Source organism: Urocampus carinirostris, chromosome 2, assembly GCF_059441175.1.
Source record: "Urocampus carinirostris isolate Australia breed hairy pipefish chromosome 2, RoL_Ucar_1.0, whole genome shotgun sequence".
In the NCBI taxonomy this organism is placed as follows: domain Eukaryota; kingdom Metazoa; phylum Chordata; class Actinopteri; order Syngnathiformes; family Syngnathidae; genus Urocampus; species Urocampus carinirostris.
The window spans coordinates 24,114,081-24,133,213 of NC_142350.1; the positions used below are offsets into that span (position 1 = coordinate 24,114,081).

Consider the following 19,133-nt stretch of genomic DNA (forward strand, 5'->3'; position numbering starts at 1 on the left):
GCCCTACATGCAAATCAAATGATCCAGACAAAATACGAGCTGTGATTGGTCTTTGACTCTTTTAGAGCCAATTACATATTTTCATGTTATTTAGTTTTTTTTTCACATTGTTAAAAAAAAAATATCTTACAACTTTGCCAGAAAATGTCAGTCATTTTAATTTGTGACTGTACGATATTTTGAATGAATGATCAATTAATGAAAAAACTTTATTTCAAACTTGAAACAAAAAAACAAAATATAAAAATTGAAGGTCTTTGAGGATCACTACGTTTTTCATAGATCATTCATACACTTGTTGTCTACATATGGTTTATCATTATTGTTATTCTTTTCCCTTTTTGTATGGTATTATGAACCTATCTAAATATGAATATTCAGGAAGTTGTTGGTATATGTAAATACACAATTGATAAGAAAGTCAAATGGGTAGGATTTATTTAAAAATTTGCTTCTTCCCACTCCTTTTCGGACATGTTATGTTAAAGGGACAGTGTGTCCCAAAAAAATTCATCCAGTAATAAAATAACAAAAATATTGATTTGAATATTAGGCAAAAAGACAAAAACTATCATACTAATGTTAATTTAATAAAATAAACCAAAAAACAGAAATTTGTATTTCTTTTTCATAGATCGACGCCAAGTTCGTCAGGCATTCTAGTGCCCTGTATCACTGGCCCTTGCTCATATTGGACAATACAGTGCCATCTAGTGGTCAAATATTACACACTGGGGCTTAAATTGTTTTTGTATTCGACTTTTTGTTTTCTCATGTTCTAGCAATATGGAATTTTACTTCAATTTATGACAAAATCATACTTGCGTTACCCAAAAAATATCGCATTGTCAGAGAATGCTGCTTATTTTTCTTCAGAATTTAAGATAATCATTTTAAGTATACAATTTTTACACTTTAATCTATGATTTACACTTGCATTGCAAAAAAAATCTTGTCAGAAAATGTCACTTGCATTAGTTTTTTTTATTTTACGACATTTTTACTAATATGAATAACAAAAATATAGTTAGTAGCAAAACATTAAAATCCCACCCCATTGCCACAAAATGTCCTAATTCTACAATGATTTTACAGAAAGATAATACATTACACTCAAATCTTGTGCCATTTTCATAAAATGCTTTTTTTATGGAACATATCTTTACAAATGTATGACAAAATATGACAAAATTCTACTCGCGTAGCAAAAAATATTTCATATTCTTACCACGTTGAGAAAGAAGGTTGGTTATTTTTAGTTTGTTTTTTTAGTAAGTGAACAATTCTTATTACTTTAATTTACAGCCAAATTATATTCCCATTGCAAAAAAAAAGTGTCAGAATGTTTTTTATTTCAGTCGGTGCCAAAGAACCATTTTCACATCATTTTTAAAAATTATTTTCCTTTTTCATTTCCTAATCTCATAAAGAAAGAACATATATATATATATATATATACACACAGTGGCTTGCGAAACCATTTACCCCCCTTGTACTTTGTGACCTTTTGCCACATTTCAGACTTCAAAATATAAAACTGTAATTTCTTGTGAAGCATCATCAATAAGTGGGACATAATCATGAAGTGGAACACATTTTATTGGATATTTTTAACTTTTTTAACAAATAAAAAACGAAAAAGTGGGTGTGCAAAATTATTCAGCCCCATTGAGTTAATACTTTGTAGCGCCACCTTTTACTGCGATTACAGCTGCAAGTCGCTTGGGGTATGTCTCTATCAGTTTTGCACATCGTTATTTTTGCCCATTCCTCCTCGCAAAACAGCTTGAGCTCAGTGAGGTTGGATGGAAAGCGTTTGTGACCAGCAGTTTTCAGGTTTTTCCACAGATTCTCAATTGAATTGAGGTCTGGACTTTGATTTAGCCATTCTAACACCTTGATATGTTTTTTGGTAAACCATTCCGTTGTAGCTTTTGCTTTATGTTTTGGATCAGTGTCTTGTTGGAAGACAAATATCCCAGTCTCGAGTCTTTTGCCGGGTCCCATCAGGTTTTCCTCCAGAATGGTTCTGTATTTGGATCCGTCCATCTTCCCATCAATTTTAACCATGTTCCCTGTCCCTGCTGAAGAAAAGCAGGCCCAAACCATGATGCTGCCACCACCATGTTTGACTGTGGGGATTGTATATTGAGGGTGATGAGCTGTCAAACATAACGTCTCGCATTGTTGCCAAAATGTTCAATTTTGGACCTTCTTCCATATGTTTGGTGTGTCTCCCAGGTGGGTTGTGGTAATCTTTAATGACACTTTTTATGGATATCTTTAAGAAATGGCTTTCTTCTTGCCACTCTTCCATAAAGGCCAGATGTGTGCTGTATCTGACTGATTGTTGTCCTATGGACAGATTCTCCCACCTCAGCTGTAGACCTCTGCAGTTCATCCAGAGTGATCATTGGCCTCTTGGCTGCATCTCTGATAAGTTTTCTCCTTGTATGAGCTGAAAGTTTAGGGGGACTGCCCGATCTTGGCAGATTTGCAGTGGTCTGATAATCCTTCCATTTCAATATTATTGCTTGCACAGTGCTCCTTGGGATGTTTAAATCTTAGGAAATCTTTTTGTATCTAAATCCAGCTTTAAACTTCTCCACAACAGTATCTCGGACCTGCCTGGTGTGTTCCTCGTTCTTCATGATGCACTCTGTTCTTTAAACAGACCTCTAAGACTATCACAGTGCAGGTGCATTTATACAAACACTTGATTACACACAGGTGGATTCCATTTATCATTGTTGGTCATTTAGATCATTATTGAATTATTCAGAGAGCCCCAGTGAACATCTGGACAGAGTTTGCTGTACTAAAAGTAAAGGGGCTGAATAATTTTGCACACCCACTTTTTCACATTTAATTTGTTAAAAAAGTTGAAAATATCCAATAAGGTGTGTTCCACTTCATGATTGTGTCACACTTATTGTTGAGGCTTCACAAGAAATTACAGTTTTATAAATTCATGTTTGAAGTCTGAAATGTGGCAAAAGCTCACAAAGTTTAAGGGCCAAATAGTTTTGCAAGCCACTGAACATTATTCTTTCTGTAAGGATTTCTAATGTTTAAGGGATAGAAGGGATTTTGTGAGTCTTGGAAAAATATTTAGCGCACTTGCTTTCTGAAAAATAATTGGAAGTAATTAAGTTAATATTTTCTCTGCCAATATGAAAAAAGCTTTGAAACGGACCATGGAATTAAATAACGAAACGATTATTTTCCCAATCTCTTTTAAGATCAAATTGTTTTTGATCCGTAGTTCATTTTTCGGAGACTTTTGGTAATCATATTATATTGCAAGCGGGGACAAAACGTTCCTGTGGGTAACTCGATTGGCCGTCTGCTTCTGGTTACATAGTTAAATCCGCTTGAAAACATTCCCAATTGTAGCCCAGGGAAATGAATTCCAAATAGCATTTTCAAATTGCTAATGAGCAATCCTAACAAATGCAGTACTTTGCAAATGTATTGTTAGTTTTAAGCCATTCCATTATAGATTTAGCTTTTTGTTTAGAGTTGTTGCCCTGTTGGAAGGTGAACCTGCGCCTTGTTCTTAATCTTTTACAGATTTTCTGCCCAAATCGCCCTGTATTTGGCTTTATCCATTTTCTCATCAACCCTAACAATCTTTCCTGTCTCTGCTGATGAAAAACCAGCCCAGATCATGATGCTGCCACCACCATGTTGGACTTTGGGGATGGTGTTTTCAGAGTGACGTTCAGTGTTAATCTCACGCCAAATGTAACGCTTTGCATTTAGCCCAAAAAGATTAAGTTTGGTCTTATCTGAACAGAGCCTCTTCTTTAACTTATTTGTGTTTTTCCATGTGGCTTCCAGGAAATGCCATTGTATTTTTTCATAAGGGATTTCTTCTTGCACTTTTCCATCAAGGGCAGGCTTATGCAGAATATGACTAATGAGTCTTGTGCAAAGTTTGTCCCATCTCAGCTGTGTACATCTGCAGGTCATCCAATGGGATCATAGGCCTCTCGGTCGCTTCTCTAATTAGTTTTTACCTTGTGTTTGGGAAGAAACTTTAGAGGGACAGCCAGGTGTTGGTAGGTTTGCACTGGTTTTCTGCTCTCTTCATTTTGATATCATTGATTGCACAGTGCTCCAGGAGATGTGTAAATGTTGCAAAATTCCACAACTGTTTCCTGGACCTGCCTGGTGTCCTCTTTGGCCTTCATAATGCTGTCTGTTCATCAGTGTCTGTTTTCACAGACCTCTTAGCCTATACAGAAAAGGTAAATTTAAATTCAGTCATTTATTTTTGTATTTTTGCAATACCTACTTTTTGTTGTAAGTATATTATAAAAATGTTGAAATAATTTGTTTCCACTTCACGATTGTGTCTCACATGTCGTTGACTCTTAGAACATATTTTCAGTTCTTTGGCTTTCGAAGCTTGAAATGCGGTAATGTGAAAAAAAACGTTCTTGGGGGCTGCTAGGTACTGTGGAGAGGAATTACAAGTGTCATTGTGTACATCAACGCCCGTTTTCTTTTTGTTTTCTATTCCACCCTTTGGCAGTCATTTTCTTTCCTATTATCGTGTCTGTTGTGACTGATCATTGAGCCTAATCCCCTCAGTTCTGCCCATTTGTCATTCACTCCAACCCTGCAGTGAGTTATTCCGGCATGGGAGTAATCCCATTACAACCACAATCACTCGACGGTATTTACAGCAATCTGTGGGACATCTCCGATGAAAATCAGGAAATGAAACATAGACCTTCCGTCAGGGTTCGTGATTGATCAATTGTTAAGCTGAATGTGAGCTAAGGGGTGCCAAAATGTACTTTCTCGCTATTACATTAGCGATTATCACACTTCCGCTAGGGTGCTTGGGGCACCACTAGCTGTGGTGTATCCTGCGCAAGTACGACCTTGCGGCGCCCATCTCTCTCCAGGCAGGGTTATTGGGTAGGGTTTTGGTCCCCCGCATGAAACGGATAGTACTCGTTCCCGTTGAAACCAGTTGCAGGAGAAGTATCTTGGTCTGACTCGGATACAGCAGAAATCTTATGGAATTATAGACCTGTGTCAAACCTACCTTTCCTTTCTAAAGTACTTGAAAAAGTAGTGGCACAGCAGCTGAATGATTTCATATCCGAGAATAACCTTTTTGAATCTATCCAATCAGGATTCAGGGCTAACCACTCTACTGAGACAGCTCTGATCAAGGTAACAAATGATCTCCTACTGGCAATGGATTGGTCTCTCAGGAACCGTCCTCTCGTGGTTCAGATCCTACCTCTCAGATAGGACGCACTGTGTTAAATATGGCGAAATGACATCTGAGCCCTTTAATGTTACCTGTGGTGTTCCGCAGGGTTCAGTGCTTGGCCCCCTTCTTTTCAGCATTTACATGCTTCCATTAGGTGATATTATTCGCAAGTACAATATCAGCTTCCACTGCTACGCAGACGACACTCAACTATATCTTCCGTTGGAGGAATCTCCCACACTAAACTGGAAATTTGGAGGCCTGCCTCATTGAGATAAGAGTGGATGTCACTCAATTTCTTGCGTCTTAACTCTGAAAAGACCGAAATGTTAGTCATTGGTCCATCTAAATGCCGTGACTTATTCTCAAAAACTGCTGTGAACATTGACAAATGTCACATCACACAGAGTGACTCAGTTAAAAATTTAGGTGTCATATTTGACCCTGATCTATCCTTTGAAACTCATTTAAAGAAAATTACTAGAACCGCTTTCTCCCATCTTCGTAACATTGCTAAAATCCGTTCAATACTGTCTCAGTCGGATGCGGAAATTATAATTCATGCGTTTGTTACCTCCCGTCTCGATTACTGTAATGCACTACTCTCTGGTCTCCCGAAGTCTAGAATCAAGTCCCTTCAGCTGGTACAAAATGCCGCAGCGAGGCTTTTAACTAGGACAAAAAAGTACGATCACATAACACCGATTTTGGCTAACCTGCATTGGCTCCCAGTTAGCCTTAGATGTGATTTCAAGGTTCTCTTAGTATTATACAAAATCATACATGGACTTGCTCCCTCTTATCTTTCAGATCTGATTTCCCCCTATGTCCCGGTCCGAAGCCTACGATCTAAGAGTGCCGGTCTTCTGGTGATCCCAAGAGCAAAGAAGTGTTCTGCTGGTTCGAGAGCGTTCTCCATCTGGGCACCGGTGCTGTGGAATGCCCTTCCCCCTAAGATCCGATCTGCAACCTCAGTGGAAATGTTTAAATCTAAGCTTAAAACACACTTCTACTCCATAGCATATGAATAACCTACTCTTCTCGTCGGCTGAAAAATAGTCTGTGTAATATAGTGTAATAATCTGTGAAGCCCTTTGAGACTCTTCGCTATACAAATAAAAATGACTTGACTTGACTATTACCCGGCCGGCGTTGTTTTTCGGTGTACAGTATTATCCAGCTCGTCAGAGATGAGCCGGACCTCAGAATTGGTTGGCATGTCACAGTCATGGGGAAAGAGCTATTTTCTTCCCAAATTTTAAGTCTCACGTTGTACAATACACATTGCAATACTTGTGGCTTTTCATATCTTTCTTGAAAAACAAACTTTGTGGCAATGAAGTCACAACCTCTGCTTTTGTGACATATTAAAGGCTCAAAGGCTCTTTGTCCTGCAAAGGACCGTTGTTTGTATATTTTGTATCTAAATTCAATTTATTTAGGTATTTAGATAAATAATGAGATGAATAAATAATCATTCTTATTACAATGGCAGAAATTCTGCTCATTTTAAAAAGAGCAAAATTATGTGATATAGCAAATGGTATATGTTTTCTCTTCTTAAGGTTTATGCTATAGATTACCAAAAATCACAAGGTCCCCAAAATGACAAAATTAAGCAGGTGTGTTAACAGTCATGCTCTGAAGCCATTGATTTAAAAATAATAGGTTAAACGTAAAGCGCCATTTAACTAATGGTTTCAACTTTTTAATTTCAATTGTTTGAACCTACTCAATGAAAGGATGCAATTGATGGTCACAAAAGCCTTAACATGTTAATGAATTCTCAGACCGAATATTATATTTCTTCAAATTGTAATAAATAAGCAAGGGTCAGGAACCTGTGGCTCACAAGTCATTAATATGGCTCTTTTTATATGGCTTGGAGATCAAATAGCACTTGTGCAATTATAAAAGACAATGTTGTGTGCGGAGCTGAAACGGCACTAAATGTTAATGGGGTTCGGTCCGGTATACATAGGACACAATTGTGACTACGGTTTATAGTCTAGGTGTCACACCAACAGACCCCGTTGTGGCTGTAAATCGCTAAATGATCCTTTCATATGAAAGCTCATTAGATCATCTCTGCTCATTTCATAGACATTTTATGATTAAGAGCCACACATTATTTAAACACCAAAAAGCTTTAGCAAAGCACCTAGAGCAATTTGATCGAATGAGCGGTAGGAATGGGTATAGCTATACACAAGGCTCCGGTCACTCTTTTTAGTACATTAATGTAGGATTCAAATGAGCCTCAACACTCGTGAGTAAATGTAGGAGGGAGACACATTTTAAGTGGTATATTCATATTGATTTGGGACACAATACTGGCATAATTATTATTTCATAAATTGTATCACAAGATCCAACGTCACACAGTGAAATAAAATGCGCTGAAAAATATACTTTTGTTTAGGGAGCAAGTTTGGCAGTTTTGTCAAATATTGTATTAAAATGTATAATGTTACTCTCTCCAAAAGAAATCAAAATATTTTTGCTTTAATGGCTCTTCGGGTCAAAAAGTTTCCCGACCCCTGGAATAGGTTAATGCAGTGGTTCTCAACCGCTCTAATTAGGAGATGAGACCACAAATCAATACTTCGGTATATTCACGTTTAAAACCAACAACAAGGTTTAGGGCTAGGGTTAGAGGGTTTAGGGTAAGAAGTTTCATGTTAGATGGTTCGGTTTAGAATTAGAGGGATAGGGTTTCGGGTTAGGATTAGAGGGTTGGTGGATGAGGGTTAGTGTTAGGGTTAAATGACTAAGTTATTTTTTTTCCTTTCTGAGCATAATTTGGCCAACGCAAAGGCCGTAACCCACTTTCGGTGCCCAACCCACCAGTTGGGAAAGACTGCTTCCACAGCCTTCAAGGGCCAGTTTGTTTTACATCAACTTTTGAATAATATTTCCAAGTAAAAAATGTCTTCTGTAAAACGTCATATTGAAATATAATATTGTGAATGTGCTTAATTGCTGTCGAGATTGTCATGATTGTTTTCTGTTATTAGTGTCAATAAATTTGTTCAAACCACATTACTCCGATTTTGTGGATTAATTTGGTCACACTTTTTGTGAAAGTACAAGTGAGGTTTTGTAATCTATTGGCTCTTTGTTGCATTAGCCATTATAACCGATTTTTCCCCTTTGCTATTACAGAAGTCCAAGAGTGCCATAATTAAATGAATAAAATGGATGTTCAAATAATAAAACAACCTTAAAACGAACCTTCAATTCATAAAAATGGTATTTTAAAAAAGCCTTCAGTGAAATATTTTAATGAAAATGTTATCATAATTCAACTTTACATAATTGCCATGGTTCTATTTTAAAAATAATTTCTAACAAAGTATTGGGATTGAATGTTTGTTTTAAGGATGTTTTTATTAATTCAATTTTCATTTTATTAAATGAATTATTCCACTCTGTGGCCGCCATATACTATCGTCACCCTAACGCATAAAACATATCTTGGGCCTTTTACAGGTGTTTTCTCTTTTTGCTGGTGCTAAATGAAACTGTGTAAAAATATAAACTATTGCACTGAACTGTGAATAAATATATATATAATATATAGGAGTAGAGATATCTTCCAGATTGATGTGGGTGAGGTTGAAGTGGAGTGTAGAAGTATGGATGTGTATAAGTGCATATGGACCTGTTTCAGAAAGAAGCGCTGAGGAGAGAGAGGAGTTCTGGAAGGACTTGTCCGAATGTGTGGCAAGTGTGAAAGAAGGGTGGAAAGTGGTAATACTAGGTGACCTGAATCCTAGAGTGGGTGATGAAACGGTTGAAAATGTGATTGGTAGATATGAAGTACCAGGAAGAAATGAGAGTGGGAAGAAATTGATTATGTGTGGAAAATGAGTTGGTGATTGGAAATACATTGTTTAAAAAGAGGGACGTGAATAAGTATACCTTTGTCAGAGTGGATAGTGGCAAGATGGTGGACAGAGCACTGATGGATTATGTAGTGGTTAAGAAAGGGATGTTAAGTAGATTGTCTAATGTGCATGTTTACAGAGGTGAAATGAGTGGTATGTCTGATCATTTTTATGTGGAAGGAAAACTGAGAATAGATGGATCGTGGAGGGCTAGTTATAAGAAGAGTGTGAGGGAAGAGGTGAAAATGTCAGAGTTGAATAAGGCAGAAAAAGAGTTTAAAGAGAGGATAAGGGAAGAGTATGAACGGATTAGTAAAAGAGAAATGGAGAGTGTGGAAATTAATTGGAAGTGGTTTAAAGAGGCAGTGTTGAGGAGTGCAAAAGAAGTGTGTGGAATGAGAAAAGTTGGTCGAGGTATTAGGAAAGGAAGTGAATGGTGGAATGAGGTATCAGAGGCTGTGACAGAAAAGACGTGCCTTTGAGGAGTGGCTGCAAGATAAGAATGGTGATGCGTATGAAAGATATAAAGTGAAGAAAAGGTTGGTAAAAGGGGCAGTGGAAGCAGCGAAAAGGAAAGCAAATGATGAATGGTGTCGAAAGATAGGAGTGAACTTTGAGGAAAGTAGAAAAGTGTTCTGGAAAGAAGTGAAAAGAGTAAGAAACTGTGAGTCTGGAAAGGAAGAGAAAGTGAAAGATGAGGGTGGTAGGTTGCTGGTGAGTGGTAGTGCAGTCAGATGGGCAGAGTATTTTGAGGGGTTGCTAAATGTGGAGGATAGGAGAAAAGTGAGAGTCGAGGCGATCGATGGTATGGAGAGAATGCCCGTGTTGGGTGATTTAAATGTGAAGCCTGTGGAAACATGGGAGGTGCAAGAGGCAGTGAAAGAAATGAAAGGGGGGAAGGCACCTGGGTTGGATGGTTGTACTGCTCAATGCTTGAAAAAAGGTGGCACAGCTATGATTGACTGGTTAGTACGCTTGTTGAATGTATGCTTTTTAAGTTGTGTGGTTCCTGTTGATGTAGTGCATGTGTAGTACCATTGTATAAGGGTAAAGGTGATAAGTATGAATGTAGCAATTCGAGAGGTATCAGTTTGTTGTCTGTGCCGCGTAAGCTGTATGGAAGAGTCTTAATTAAGAGAGTGAGAAAAAGAACAAATGAGGTGGTGATGGTGGAGCAGAGTGGTTTCAGGAAAGGGAGAGGATGTGTTGATCAGGTGTTTGCAGTACGACAGGTGTGTGAGAAATATTTTGCAAAAGGTAAGGATGTTTATTTGGCTTTCATGGACTTGGAAAAGGCATATGACAGAGTTGATAGAGAGGCGTTGTGGCAAGTGATGGTGATGTATGGAGTGGGTGGAAAGTTGTTATATGAACAGCAGAGCATGTGTAAGAGTAGGGAGTGAGAGAAGTGAGCGGTTCCCTGTGTTGACTGGTGTGAGACAGGGGTGTGTGATGTCACCATGGCTGTTTAATGTGTACACGGATGGTATGGTGAGAGAGGTGAATGCAAGAGTATTTGGCAGAGGTGTAGAGATGATGGACAACAGTGGAACAGTGTGGCAGGTAAGTCAGTTGTTGTTTGCAGATGACACAGCGCTTGTGGCTGATTTTGAGGAAACACTGAGAAGGTTGGTAACAGAGTTTGGAAGAGTATGTGATAGGGGTAAGTTATGTGTCAGTGTTGGGAAGAGTAAGGTGATGAAGTGTTCACGTGATGGAGTGGGCATGATGTTAGAAATCAGGTTGCACGGACGGGTGCTGGAAGAAGTTGAAAGCTTTAGGTACTTGGGTTGTGATGTGGCTGCAGTTGATGGAATGGAGTGCGAGGTATTGCACAGAGTGAATCAAGGAAGCAAGGTTTTGGGTGCTCTGAGGAGAGTGATGAACAACAAGAGTATGAGTATGGATGTTAAGAGGGGACTGTATGAGAGTGTGATTGTGCCGACTGTGTTGTATGGTGCAGAGACTTGGAGCCTGAATGCAGATTTAAGAAGGAAATTGAATGTTTTTGAGATGAAGTGTTTGAGGACTATGTTAGAAGTGACAAGATTCGATAGATTGAGAAATGAAATTGTGAGAGACAGAACTGGAGAAGTCGTGGAACTGAGCAAGTGTGTTGATAAGAGAGTACTCGGTTGGTTTGGACACATGGAGAGGATGGATGAGGGGCGAATGTTGAAGAGGATCTACAGAGCAGAAGTCAACGGAAGGAGACCAAGAGGAAGGCCGCGATTGACCTGGATGGATGGTGTCATGAGTGCACTGCAGGAAAGAGGTCTAAATATAATGGAAGCTAGAGCTCTTGTTGGTGATAGAAAGGAGTGGAGAGGTGTTGTGAAAGGATAGTGGGATTGTGGACGCGTTCTTAAGGATGGGCTGGGCACCCGTATGATGCGGCAGGGGTAAACCAGTGAAAGCTGTCGGGCCCTGCTGTTGAACAAAAGAGTGTGTTGTGTCATACTGACCTGAGTGACATGGCCGCTTTCTGGTGTCCCGTTTCATCTGGAGGGACGAAAGCATGACCAACTTAGGTGCCGAGGTGCCTAACTTGTTTGGGTGTTTGAGCAATTGGGTTGGCCATGGTCCCAAAATTTTTGTGTGTGTGTTTTTTTTTTTTTTTTTGCTTTTTTTTCCCTTTTATTTTCTTTGTTATTGTATGTGTTTGTCTTGCTGTCAGTCACCCCTCCTGAGGAATATGACTAAGGTAGATTATACACACTTTGTGAATTATATTGGATATTTTAAACTGCTGCTGCTAAATTTTATTTTCATTGCACTGTTGTTGCCGTGCACTATTTATTATCACTGCATTATTATTACAACTTAGGACAGTTTGTCGAAGCACTACATAGTAATTATTTTATTTGCCTTTTTATCCTGATATGTTCTCTCCAAAGTCTTTTATACGTATTTTACCCTGGAGTGTCATGTCTAATCTCGTTGCATGCAAGGTTAATATCAATGACAATAAAGACAATTCTAGTTCTAAATTTGGAACCTTGAATCGTGACCTGCCAGACTTCCTGTTGAACGCTGAGAAATATTGAGTACTTTTCTCACATTTATTCTTCCTGCACTGACATTCATTGTCATTAATTCATCTATCCTTCTTCCTGTTCTCAAACCCGAGCTGTATTTTCCTTTTCAACTTCACCGATGTCCTTTTCATGAGAATCCGACCACTGATCCCTTTTCAGCCGTTATATCGCGGTCGAGCATCATTAAAGTAGAATCATTCATCTGATCCGTTTGAAAAAAGCTCCTGTTCCCATATCTGAAAGCGAGCCCATTTGATTTTTTGGGGTCCGTACTTGTAGCTTAATTAACTCTCGTTTACTTACAGCATAATTAATTTGTCATTTTCTACATGCGGGATAATGAGATCTTTGCAGATCAAAGTGTAGCCGAGACCTCAAAGGGATTTTCAGATCTCAGTTCTGCCCAACAGCAGACAAACATAAATGGAATGATTGATGCTGTCCTCCATTTTCTTTCTTACCTCTGCAAATGAAATGGATTTTCTATAAAAAAAACAGCCATCCAGGGGTTCTATTTTCTTCAAGTCAGGTTATTTTCACCCAGGTTAGGGTCATCCTATTTACACCAGAAGTTGGGCTTGTCCCTATCAATTGTGTTAAATCGATTTTCCTACAGATGACATTCTATTGATGGATTGATTCTTTCGGGTTTTAAAATTGGAATTGGACAAGCTGAAGGGGGCAGCCTTTTTGTTATGTATTTTAATTGAAAATGTGGATCCCTATTTTTTACTATGACTATACTGATTCATCCTATTCATCACACACTAAATACAGTTGGGTAAAAAATAACCTATGTTTGGGTCCAAAATGGGCTAACCCTATATCAAGGTACATTTGGCTGAAGACCCTGCGTCGTTTTCCAGGAACAACTCCCACCAAAATGGTTTTCATAGAAAATTTTGCTAAAAGAGTATTTTGTTTTATAATGACATGCTGCATCATTGGTTAATTTTTTTGCTATTGTCTGGTTCATTTTGTGTAAATCAACCTGGGAAATGTGTTAATATGACCCGAGTATTTGGTTGGTTCCAAGTGTTTTAAGGGTTTAGCGTGAGTCGTTTTTAGCCAAAAGATTCGTACCCAGCAGGCTAGCTCTAAACTTCAAATAATAAACAAGCTGTTTGGTCCCTTTGGAAATCCAGGACTAGGTTACTATATTGAAATTGCTTGGTCAAAAATGACCCAACTTGGGTCCACAATTGTAGCAATGATGCCCTATTCCACTAGCATTTTGTCTTTATCCCTAAAAATAGTATCTTATTTGAATTGTCTCTAATATACAAGCAGCCCGTATTGTATTGAAATACGAATAAACAGGATTAAAATTCGGTTAAATAATGCTAACCAGAATGAACTTTAAGAATCGTAATGTTCCAAATTGTTCCCAATTTGGGTAAAGGAATAAACCTTCACAATTAGAAGAGGAATCGTATTGGAAGTGATAAACAAAATCATCCAAACTTGCAGAAAATTGTCTAAGCATCTTTAAAGTTGTTGAACTTCTCCACTCAGTTTGGGTTGATTTCAATGCAGCAATTTTTTAACCATGGTTTTTTTTTTGGTCTATGCAACCAAGCGTCCAGTCTTGAGCAAAAAATATTATATCAGATTTCTCACCTTTTTTGTCTCTGGATGAACATATGAAGTTCTGCGATATACAATATTGCAGGTTGTTTTAGGGGTGCAACAAAAAATCGATAAGATTGATTTATCAAAACAGTTGGCAATAAATTTTGTCATCGATTTCTCGTGTCGGGCATTTGAAGTGTCACTCAGCACCTAATTTAAAGCAAATAATAAAAGAAATAAGGCCAAAGAAATGCAAAAGATTAACAAAGGTTTCTTTGTTTTGTAGTGTAGTTGGGCTATTGAGGGGACTTGCTTGTAGTTCCACTTCAATCCATCAGAGGGTGACTCGAGATCACATTTTGTTGCACAATGTTTTCTTGATCTGGCAACCAACTTCTAGTAACATGTGGGCTAACAAAAGGCGCACTAAAATTGTGTTTTGATTTATGAGATCCAAATCTAAATTTATTTGTATAACACTTCTTGGACACCGAAATGTAACTCAAAGCGCTGTATAAAAACATTCAATGTACAAAAAGATGACATCTGCCGAAGTACTCGCGTTCCTTTTTTGCACTTTTAAAAAAAAGTATTCTACACATTTGTATGTGTATAACCTGCATTGTATGTTGGATTTTTTATTGGTTTAAATCAGTGGTTCTCAAAGAGCGGGGCAGGCCCCTCCTAGGGGAGTGTGAGTCTCTGTCAAGGGGATATGTTTGTTTTCTGTATATTTGGTTTGGATTTTTTTATAACTGTCCTACAATAAAGTGAACCTGCACCTCCACTATACTACAGGACAGTGGCACTCTCACTTGGGGGGGTTGCAAGAGGTTTTCGTCTTCCTAGGGGATGCATGATTGAGAAGTACTGGTTTAAATAGAATGTTCTGTTGTTTTGTGCACTTTCAAAACAAAAAATTGATTCAAGAGAAGAAAATTAAAAATCCAATTCATCGATTAATCTAGATAATAATCGATCGGTTATTAGAATAATTATGAGTTGCAGCCCTAGTTGTTTTATTTCCGATTTGGTTTTCGTTTAGGTCTCCTACAAAATTGCAAAGCACACAATAGACTTTGATTATGAATCGAATGAATTGATCAACAGGAAGTAGTCAATAAAACAAGTTGTATTTGTCGCAAAAGAGGCCCTTGGTTTAGATATCACAGCCCAGGGGCATTGTGGAAATTTTTAGATGACTGCATCCCGTGTCATGGCCAAATGGCTAAAAGCGATAAAGGAATGCAATGGCAATTCAGGGCGCTTCTGTGTTCCTAATGAGGCGATTCTTGGAGGATTTGTGGCTCAATTTCTTTGAGTCATCTTCCTTTTTCTTATGCTCATTAATGCACACTGAACACATGTGCTTGAGATCCTTGAAAACACTTGAATTTTAATGTGTATTCAAAGGTGTACTGTGAAGTACTTGAAATGGGTGCCATCTGCCTTATGTTGTAGAATTTTAATCTTCTTTTCAATTTATTCACAGCATTGTTCTTAAGTCCCATGGAGTCTTTCCTGATTAGTCATTTTTCTGGACGTCTTGCAGCTTCTTTTTTGTTTCTATCAGTTCGTTCAAGCATTTTCTCAATTTTTCTGCATTTCTCTCTATTTTGTAGTCAATGTAGAGAAAATGGCTTTAAATTATATGTATTTCATTTAGAATCTAATTTGATGGATACCGATTCGGCCTGCAGGTTGGGCTCACGGTATCCCACCCAAATTATTTCGACATGGCTTCATATCGTGTCGAGCATTTTACGTTTTAGTTGAAATGCAGGGCTATAAGAAAAAAGAAAGAAAAACAGGAGCAGCAGAATAAAAACAAAACAATCCCAAAGCGATAGTACTAGGCAGTGAAGAGGGGAAAAATTCCGGAGCAAGTGTGAGAAGTGTTCTTCCTCGTGAGACTCCAGAAGACTACATTTTCCTATGAAGTATCATCTCCCCCTACGGGAGAGGCGCATGCTACTTCTGAACAGGACAATATGAAATGTTTATTAGTCAGTGTTGGGAATAATGGTGCTACTTTTTCAGTAACTGGTTCATCTAACTCATTTCCTCCGCCGTTATATCGTCAAAAGTGGTGTATTACTATGGCTGCCGAACTCCATTAGTGCTGTGTGTCCCCCACACCTGACGCTATTTCATCGGGGCGTTCTTTTTTTAATTATAATGTTAACTGTTTATTCTTGTTGCACTTCAAGTGTAGGATCAATTTGTTGCTGGTGAGCTGCAATAAATATGAAAAGGTCCTATAACTTAACTACCTGTCTGTTCTTCTCTGAATAAAATACTGCTAAAAAAAAAATTTCAAATTCTTCGACTTGGAACAACTTCTTTTTAAAGTAACAGAAACTGTTACTTTCCCTGGTAACTATTTACTTTTACTGTGGAGTAATTTAGTTACTGACTTACTTACCTTTTGGAAGAAGTAGTGAGTAACTAGTACTGATTCCTTTTTAAAGTAACGTGCCCAACCATACACAATGATTACGCATCAATTGTGGACATTTATGAAAAGAATGGGGGACGAAAGGCAGGCTTGGCAGAGTCCAGCTCCTATTGGAAACCAATCTGACCTACTGCTGGAAATGCGGACCAAACTCCGGCACCGGGCATACAGGGACTGCACAGCCTCATTTTTTTCTACTTCTGGCACCAACCAAGGGTATGTTTTTGCATATCCCCGGGATGATTTGATAAAAAGAGCGTCATGTTGGAAAGCGCACAACAAGTCTGCTGCAGTGTCCTGCTCAAGTCCGGTCGGCTATGATTCATGTTGCAAAAGCGAATTCAAAGTGGAAGAGCAAGGGCAAGTAAAGGCTTTTACAACAAAACATGTTGCTAGGAAGAAGCTTTGTCTGTAGGATAAATCATCGGCCTTTACGTAGGCTTATATAAGATCATTTTAATAATCCGCGACCTCTCGGAAAAGTGTTTTGTCATCATGCTAATGCAAAGAAGGCACTCTGAGGGATCATTGTCATTACGCCGATCCCTTCCGGCCTGGTATTATCTCCGTTATTTACCTACGTCTTGATCTTCTCTCCATGGGTTGCCTTTAGGACGGAGCCCGGGGCGGTCGAGAGAGGAAGAAAACGGTGTCTTTTAGCAGCAGCCTCGCGGAAAAGAAGATCAGTAGCGCTGCCGACTGTATCCACTCGATGGTGGGTTGGATGCTACATGTCCTCTTGCATGCTTGCACGTACCACATTTAAAATACTTGGCATTAGTAGTTCTTATCTGGGTTGACTTGAGGTGCCATTGTCCCACCCTAATGACAACCTGCGACCGAAATCAAGAGAAAATAAATATTCTACTTTGTCCATTTTTGAATGAAAGGCTATATAAACCAGATATTTTAGAATAGCTTCACATTTTTGAATAATGACTAGCAAATCCACTTCAAGTAATAATATCCTCTTCAATTTCCAATTAGCCAAATCCTGAGTAAAAATAAAAATGCTTTAAATGTAATGAAAAAGCATACAGTGCACCATTTTTGTTTTTCATCGGCACTGGTAAGAGGACCACACACATCGCTTACACGCACTCAACGATTAAGCTAGGCTGATTATTGCATACCTGTCAACCTCCACGGCTCCATGCCCGTACAAACTGTCGTATTTTACCGTACAAAATAATCGTACACCATTTTTTTTTTCCGGAATGATGCATAATGGGAAATCCCCGGGCGGCAGACGCATGCGATTGACAAATTTGCGTTTTTCCGTACAGATTTCCTTGTATGTCGTACTCATCTTAAAATGCATAAAAAACGTACTTTGTACGGTAAGACCGTACAGGTTGACAGGTATGTTATTGTTGCATTCGATTCAATTAAACTAAAACGAGAACTAATGTCTGTTAATGTTAGCAAAGTCGCACTATGAAGTGCTAAGATCGTTGTTCAACATAACCACTCGATAACGTACTCTCACTGTAATGCATCAGAGCATCCACAGAATCCGCCGCTATGCTGTGAATGACACTGGCTGAGCAAGAGGGGCGAAAGTGATGCTAGGAATCAAATGGACTGAACCATTTCAAGGCACTTGCTTTGTTCAGATTTCTAATTTTCTTTTAAAAAGGAAAACATTATATTAAAGGCTATCCTGTCCTGTCCTCAGAATTTTAAAAATGTTATAATTTTTGCGGGTGCTTGAGCCCCCCAAAAATGTACTGGTAACGCCTATGATTCTGGGTGGGAAATTTGTACAGTAGCCAAGCCCACAAGTGCTACTTTCACAAATCTGCAAATCTTTGGCTGAACAACAACTTTGTTACCTTTTGATTAAATTTGATCATATTTAAGTACAGTAACTTTCTCATAAAACTTTCCTTTTTTTTTTTTTTTTTTTTTTTTTCCCCCTCAAATATTTCATTTTCGTCCCCAAAGGCCTCTTATCACACCAACTAAACGGTTCGAAGGTTTATTTTATGTGTTTTTACAGTGCTGTCAAAAAGTATATGCCCCCTTCCTGAATTGTGTTTTGGTTTGAGATCATCAAACCAATTTTGATACCACACCGAAAAAACCCAAGGAAATATAAAATGCAGTTTTGAAATGTTGATTCCATTTAGTAAGGCACACAGTATATGAAAAAGTCATTGCCACCCTTGTTGGATAAAAGTATTGTAACTGTGACTAGGCACAGTTTTGGGAAAGCTGAGTTTTGTTCCACAGGCCACACCCAAAATGGATTGCCCCCACGTAGGTTAAATTAAGAAATAACTTAAATTGAATTCGTTAGAAAAAATGATGTAGGCTACAAATTCTCAAGAACATAATTGGCATGTCACAATACAAAGAAATTCTGGAAGAAATTATAAAACATGTGATTGAAATCTATCGGTCCCGAAAAGGTCGCAAAGCTTCTTTCCAAGGCTGTGGGGCTGCAGAGAACCAATGTCAGAGCCATTAACCTAGACTATGATGACTCCAAGAGTGCAACGACTGCTCCTCTAGTTCAGTGTTCACGATTCCACTATAACTCAAAACCTAGAAAGGTTTTGATATTTTGGTGTCTTGATAAATGGAATCAATGTTTGAAAATTGCAATTTGTATTTCCTTAGGTTGTCTCTGTGTGAACATTGGTTTGGTTTGAAGATCTGAAACCTTTGTGAGACAAATTCTTTTTCGCGGCACTGTATATCTGCGTCTTACAGGGTTAAGGGCGCAGTGGTTTTGAAAACGTCAAGTGTCTCAATTTGTGCCCAGGTGGAAGGAAGCGACCTAAAGAAAGTGCGTCCCAACTCTCGCGTGTACCAACGTTATTACCTCCTGGATGCCGGCCTGCAGGCTCTGTGCTGGGAACCTTCCAAGAAAGATTCCGACAAAGCCAGGATTGCGCTCGCCTCCATCCGAGAGGTCAGAACACACTCAAAAT

At 38.5% G+C, this 19,133-nt stretch overlaps 1 protein-coding gene across 3 annotated transcripts in view; it reads left to right on the top strand.

Annotated features, from left to right (window-relative positions):
* Nucleotides 1-19,133, top strand: part of LOC148371446 (inactive phospholipase C-like protein 2) — a 55,037-nt gene that overhangs the window by 13,221 nt on the left and 22,683 nt on the right. For 2 of the 3 annotated variants that reach the window (XM_088329525.1, XM_088329524.1), the window contains exons 2-3: nucleotides 16,808-16,909; nucleotides 18,965-19,114. In XM_088329525.1, the coding sequence (XP_088185651.1) occupies nucleotides 16,808-16,909; nucleotides 18,965-19,114 (252 nt within the window). The remainder of the gene's footprint in view (nucleotides 1-16,807; nucleotides 16,910-18,964; nucleotides 19,115-19,133) is intronic. The other variant, XM_088329526.1, reaches the window with a different exon arrangement.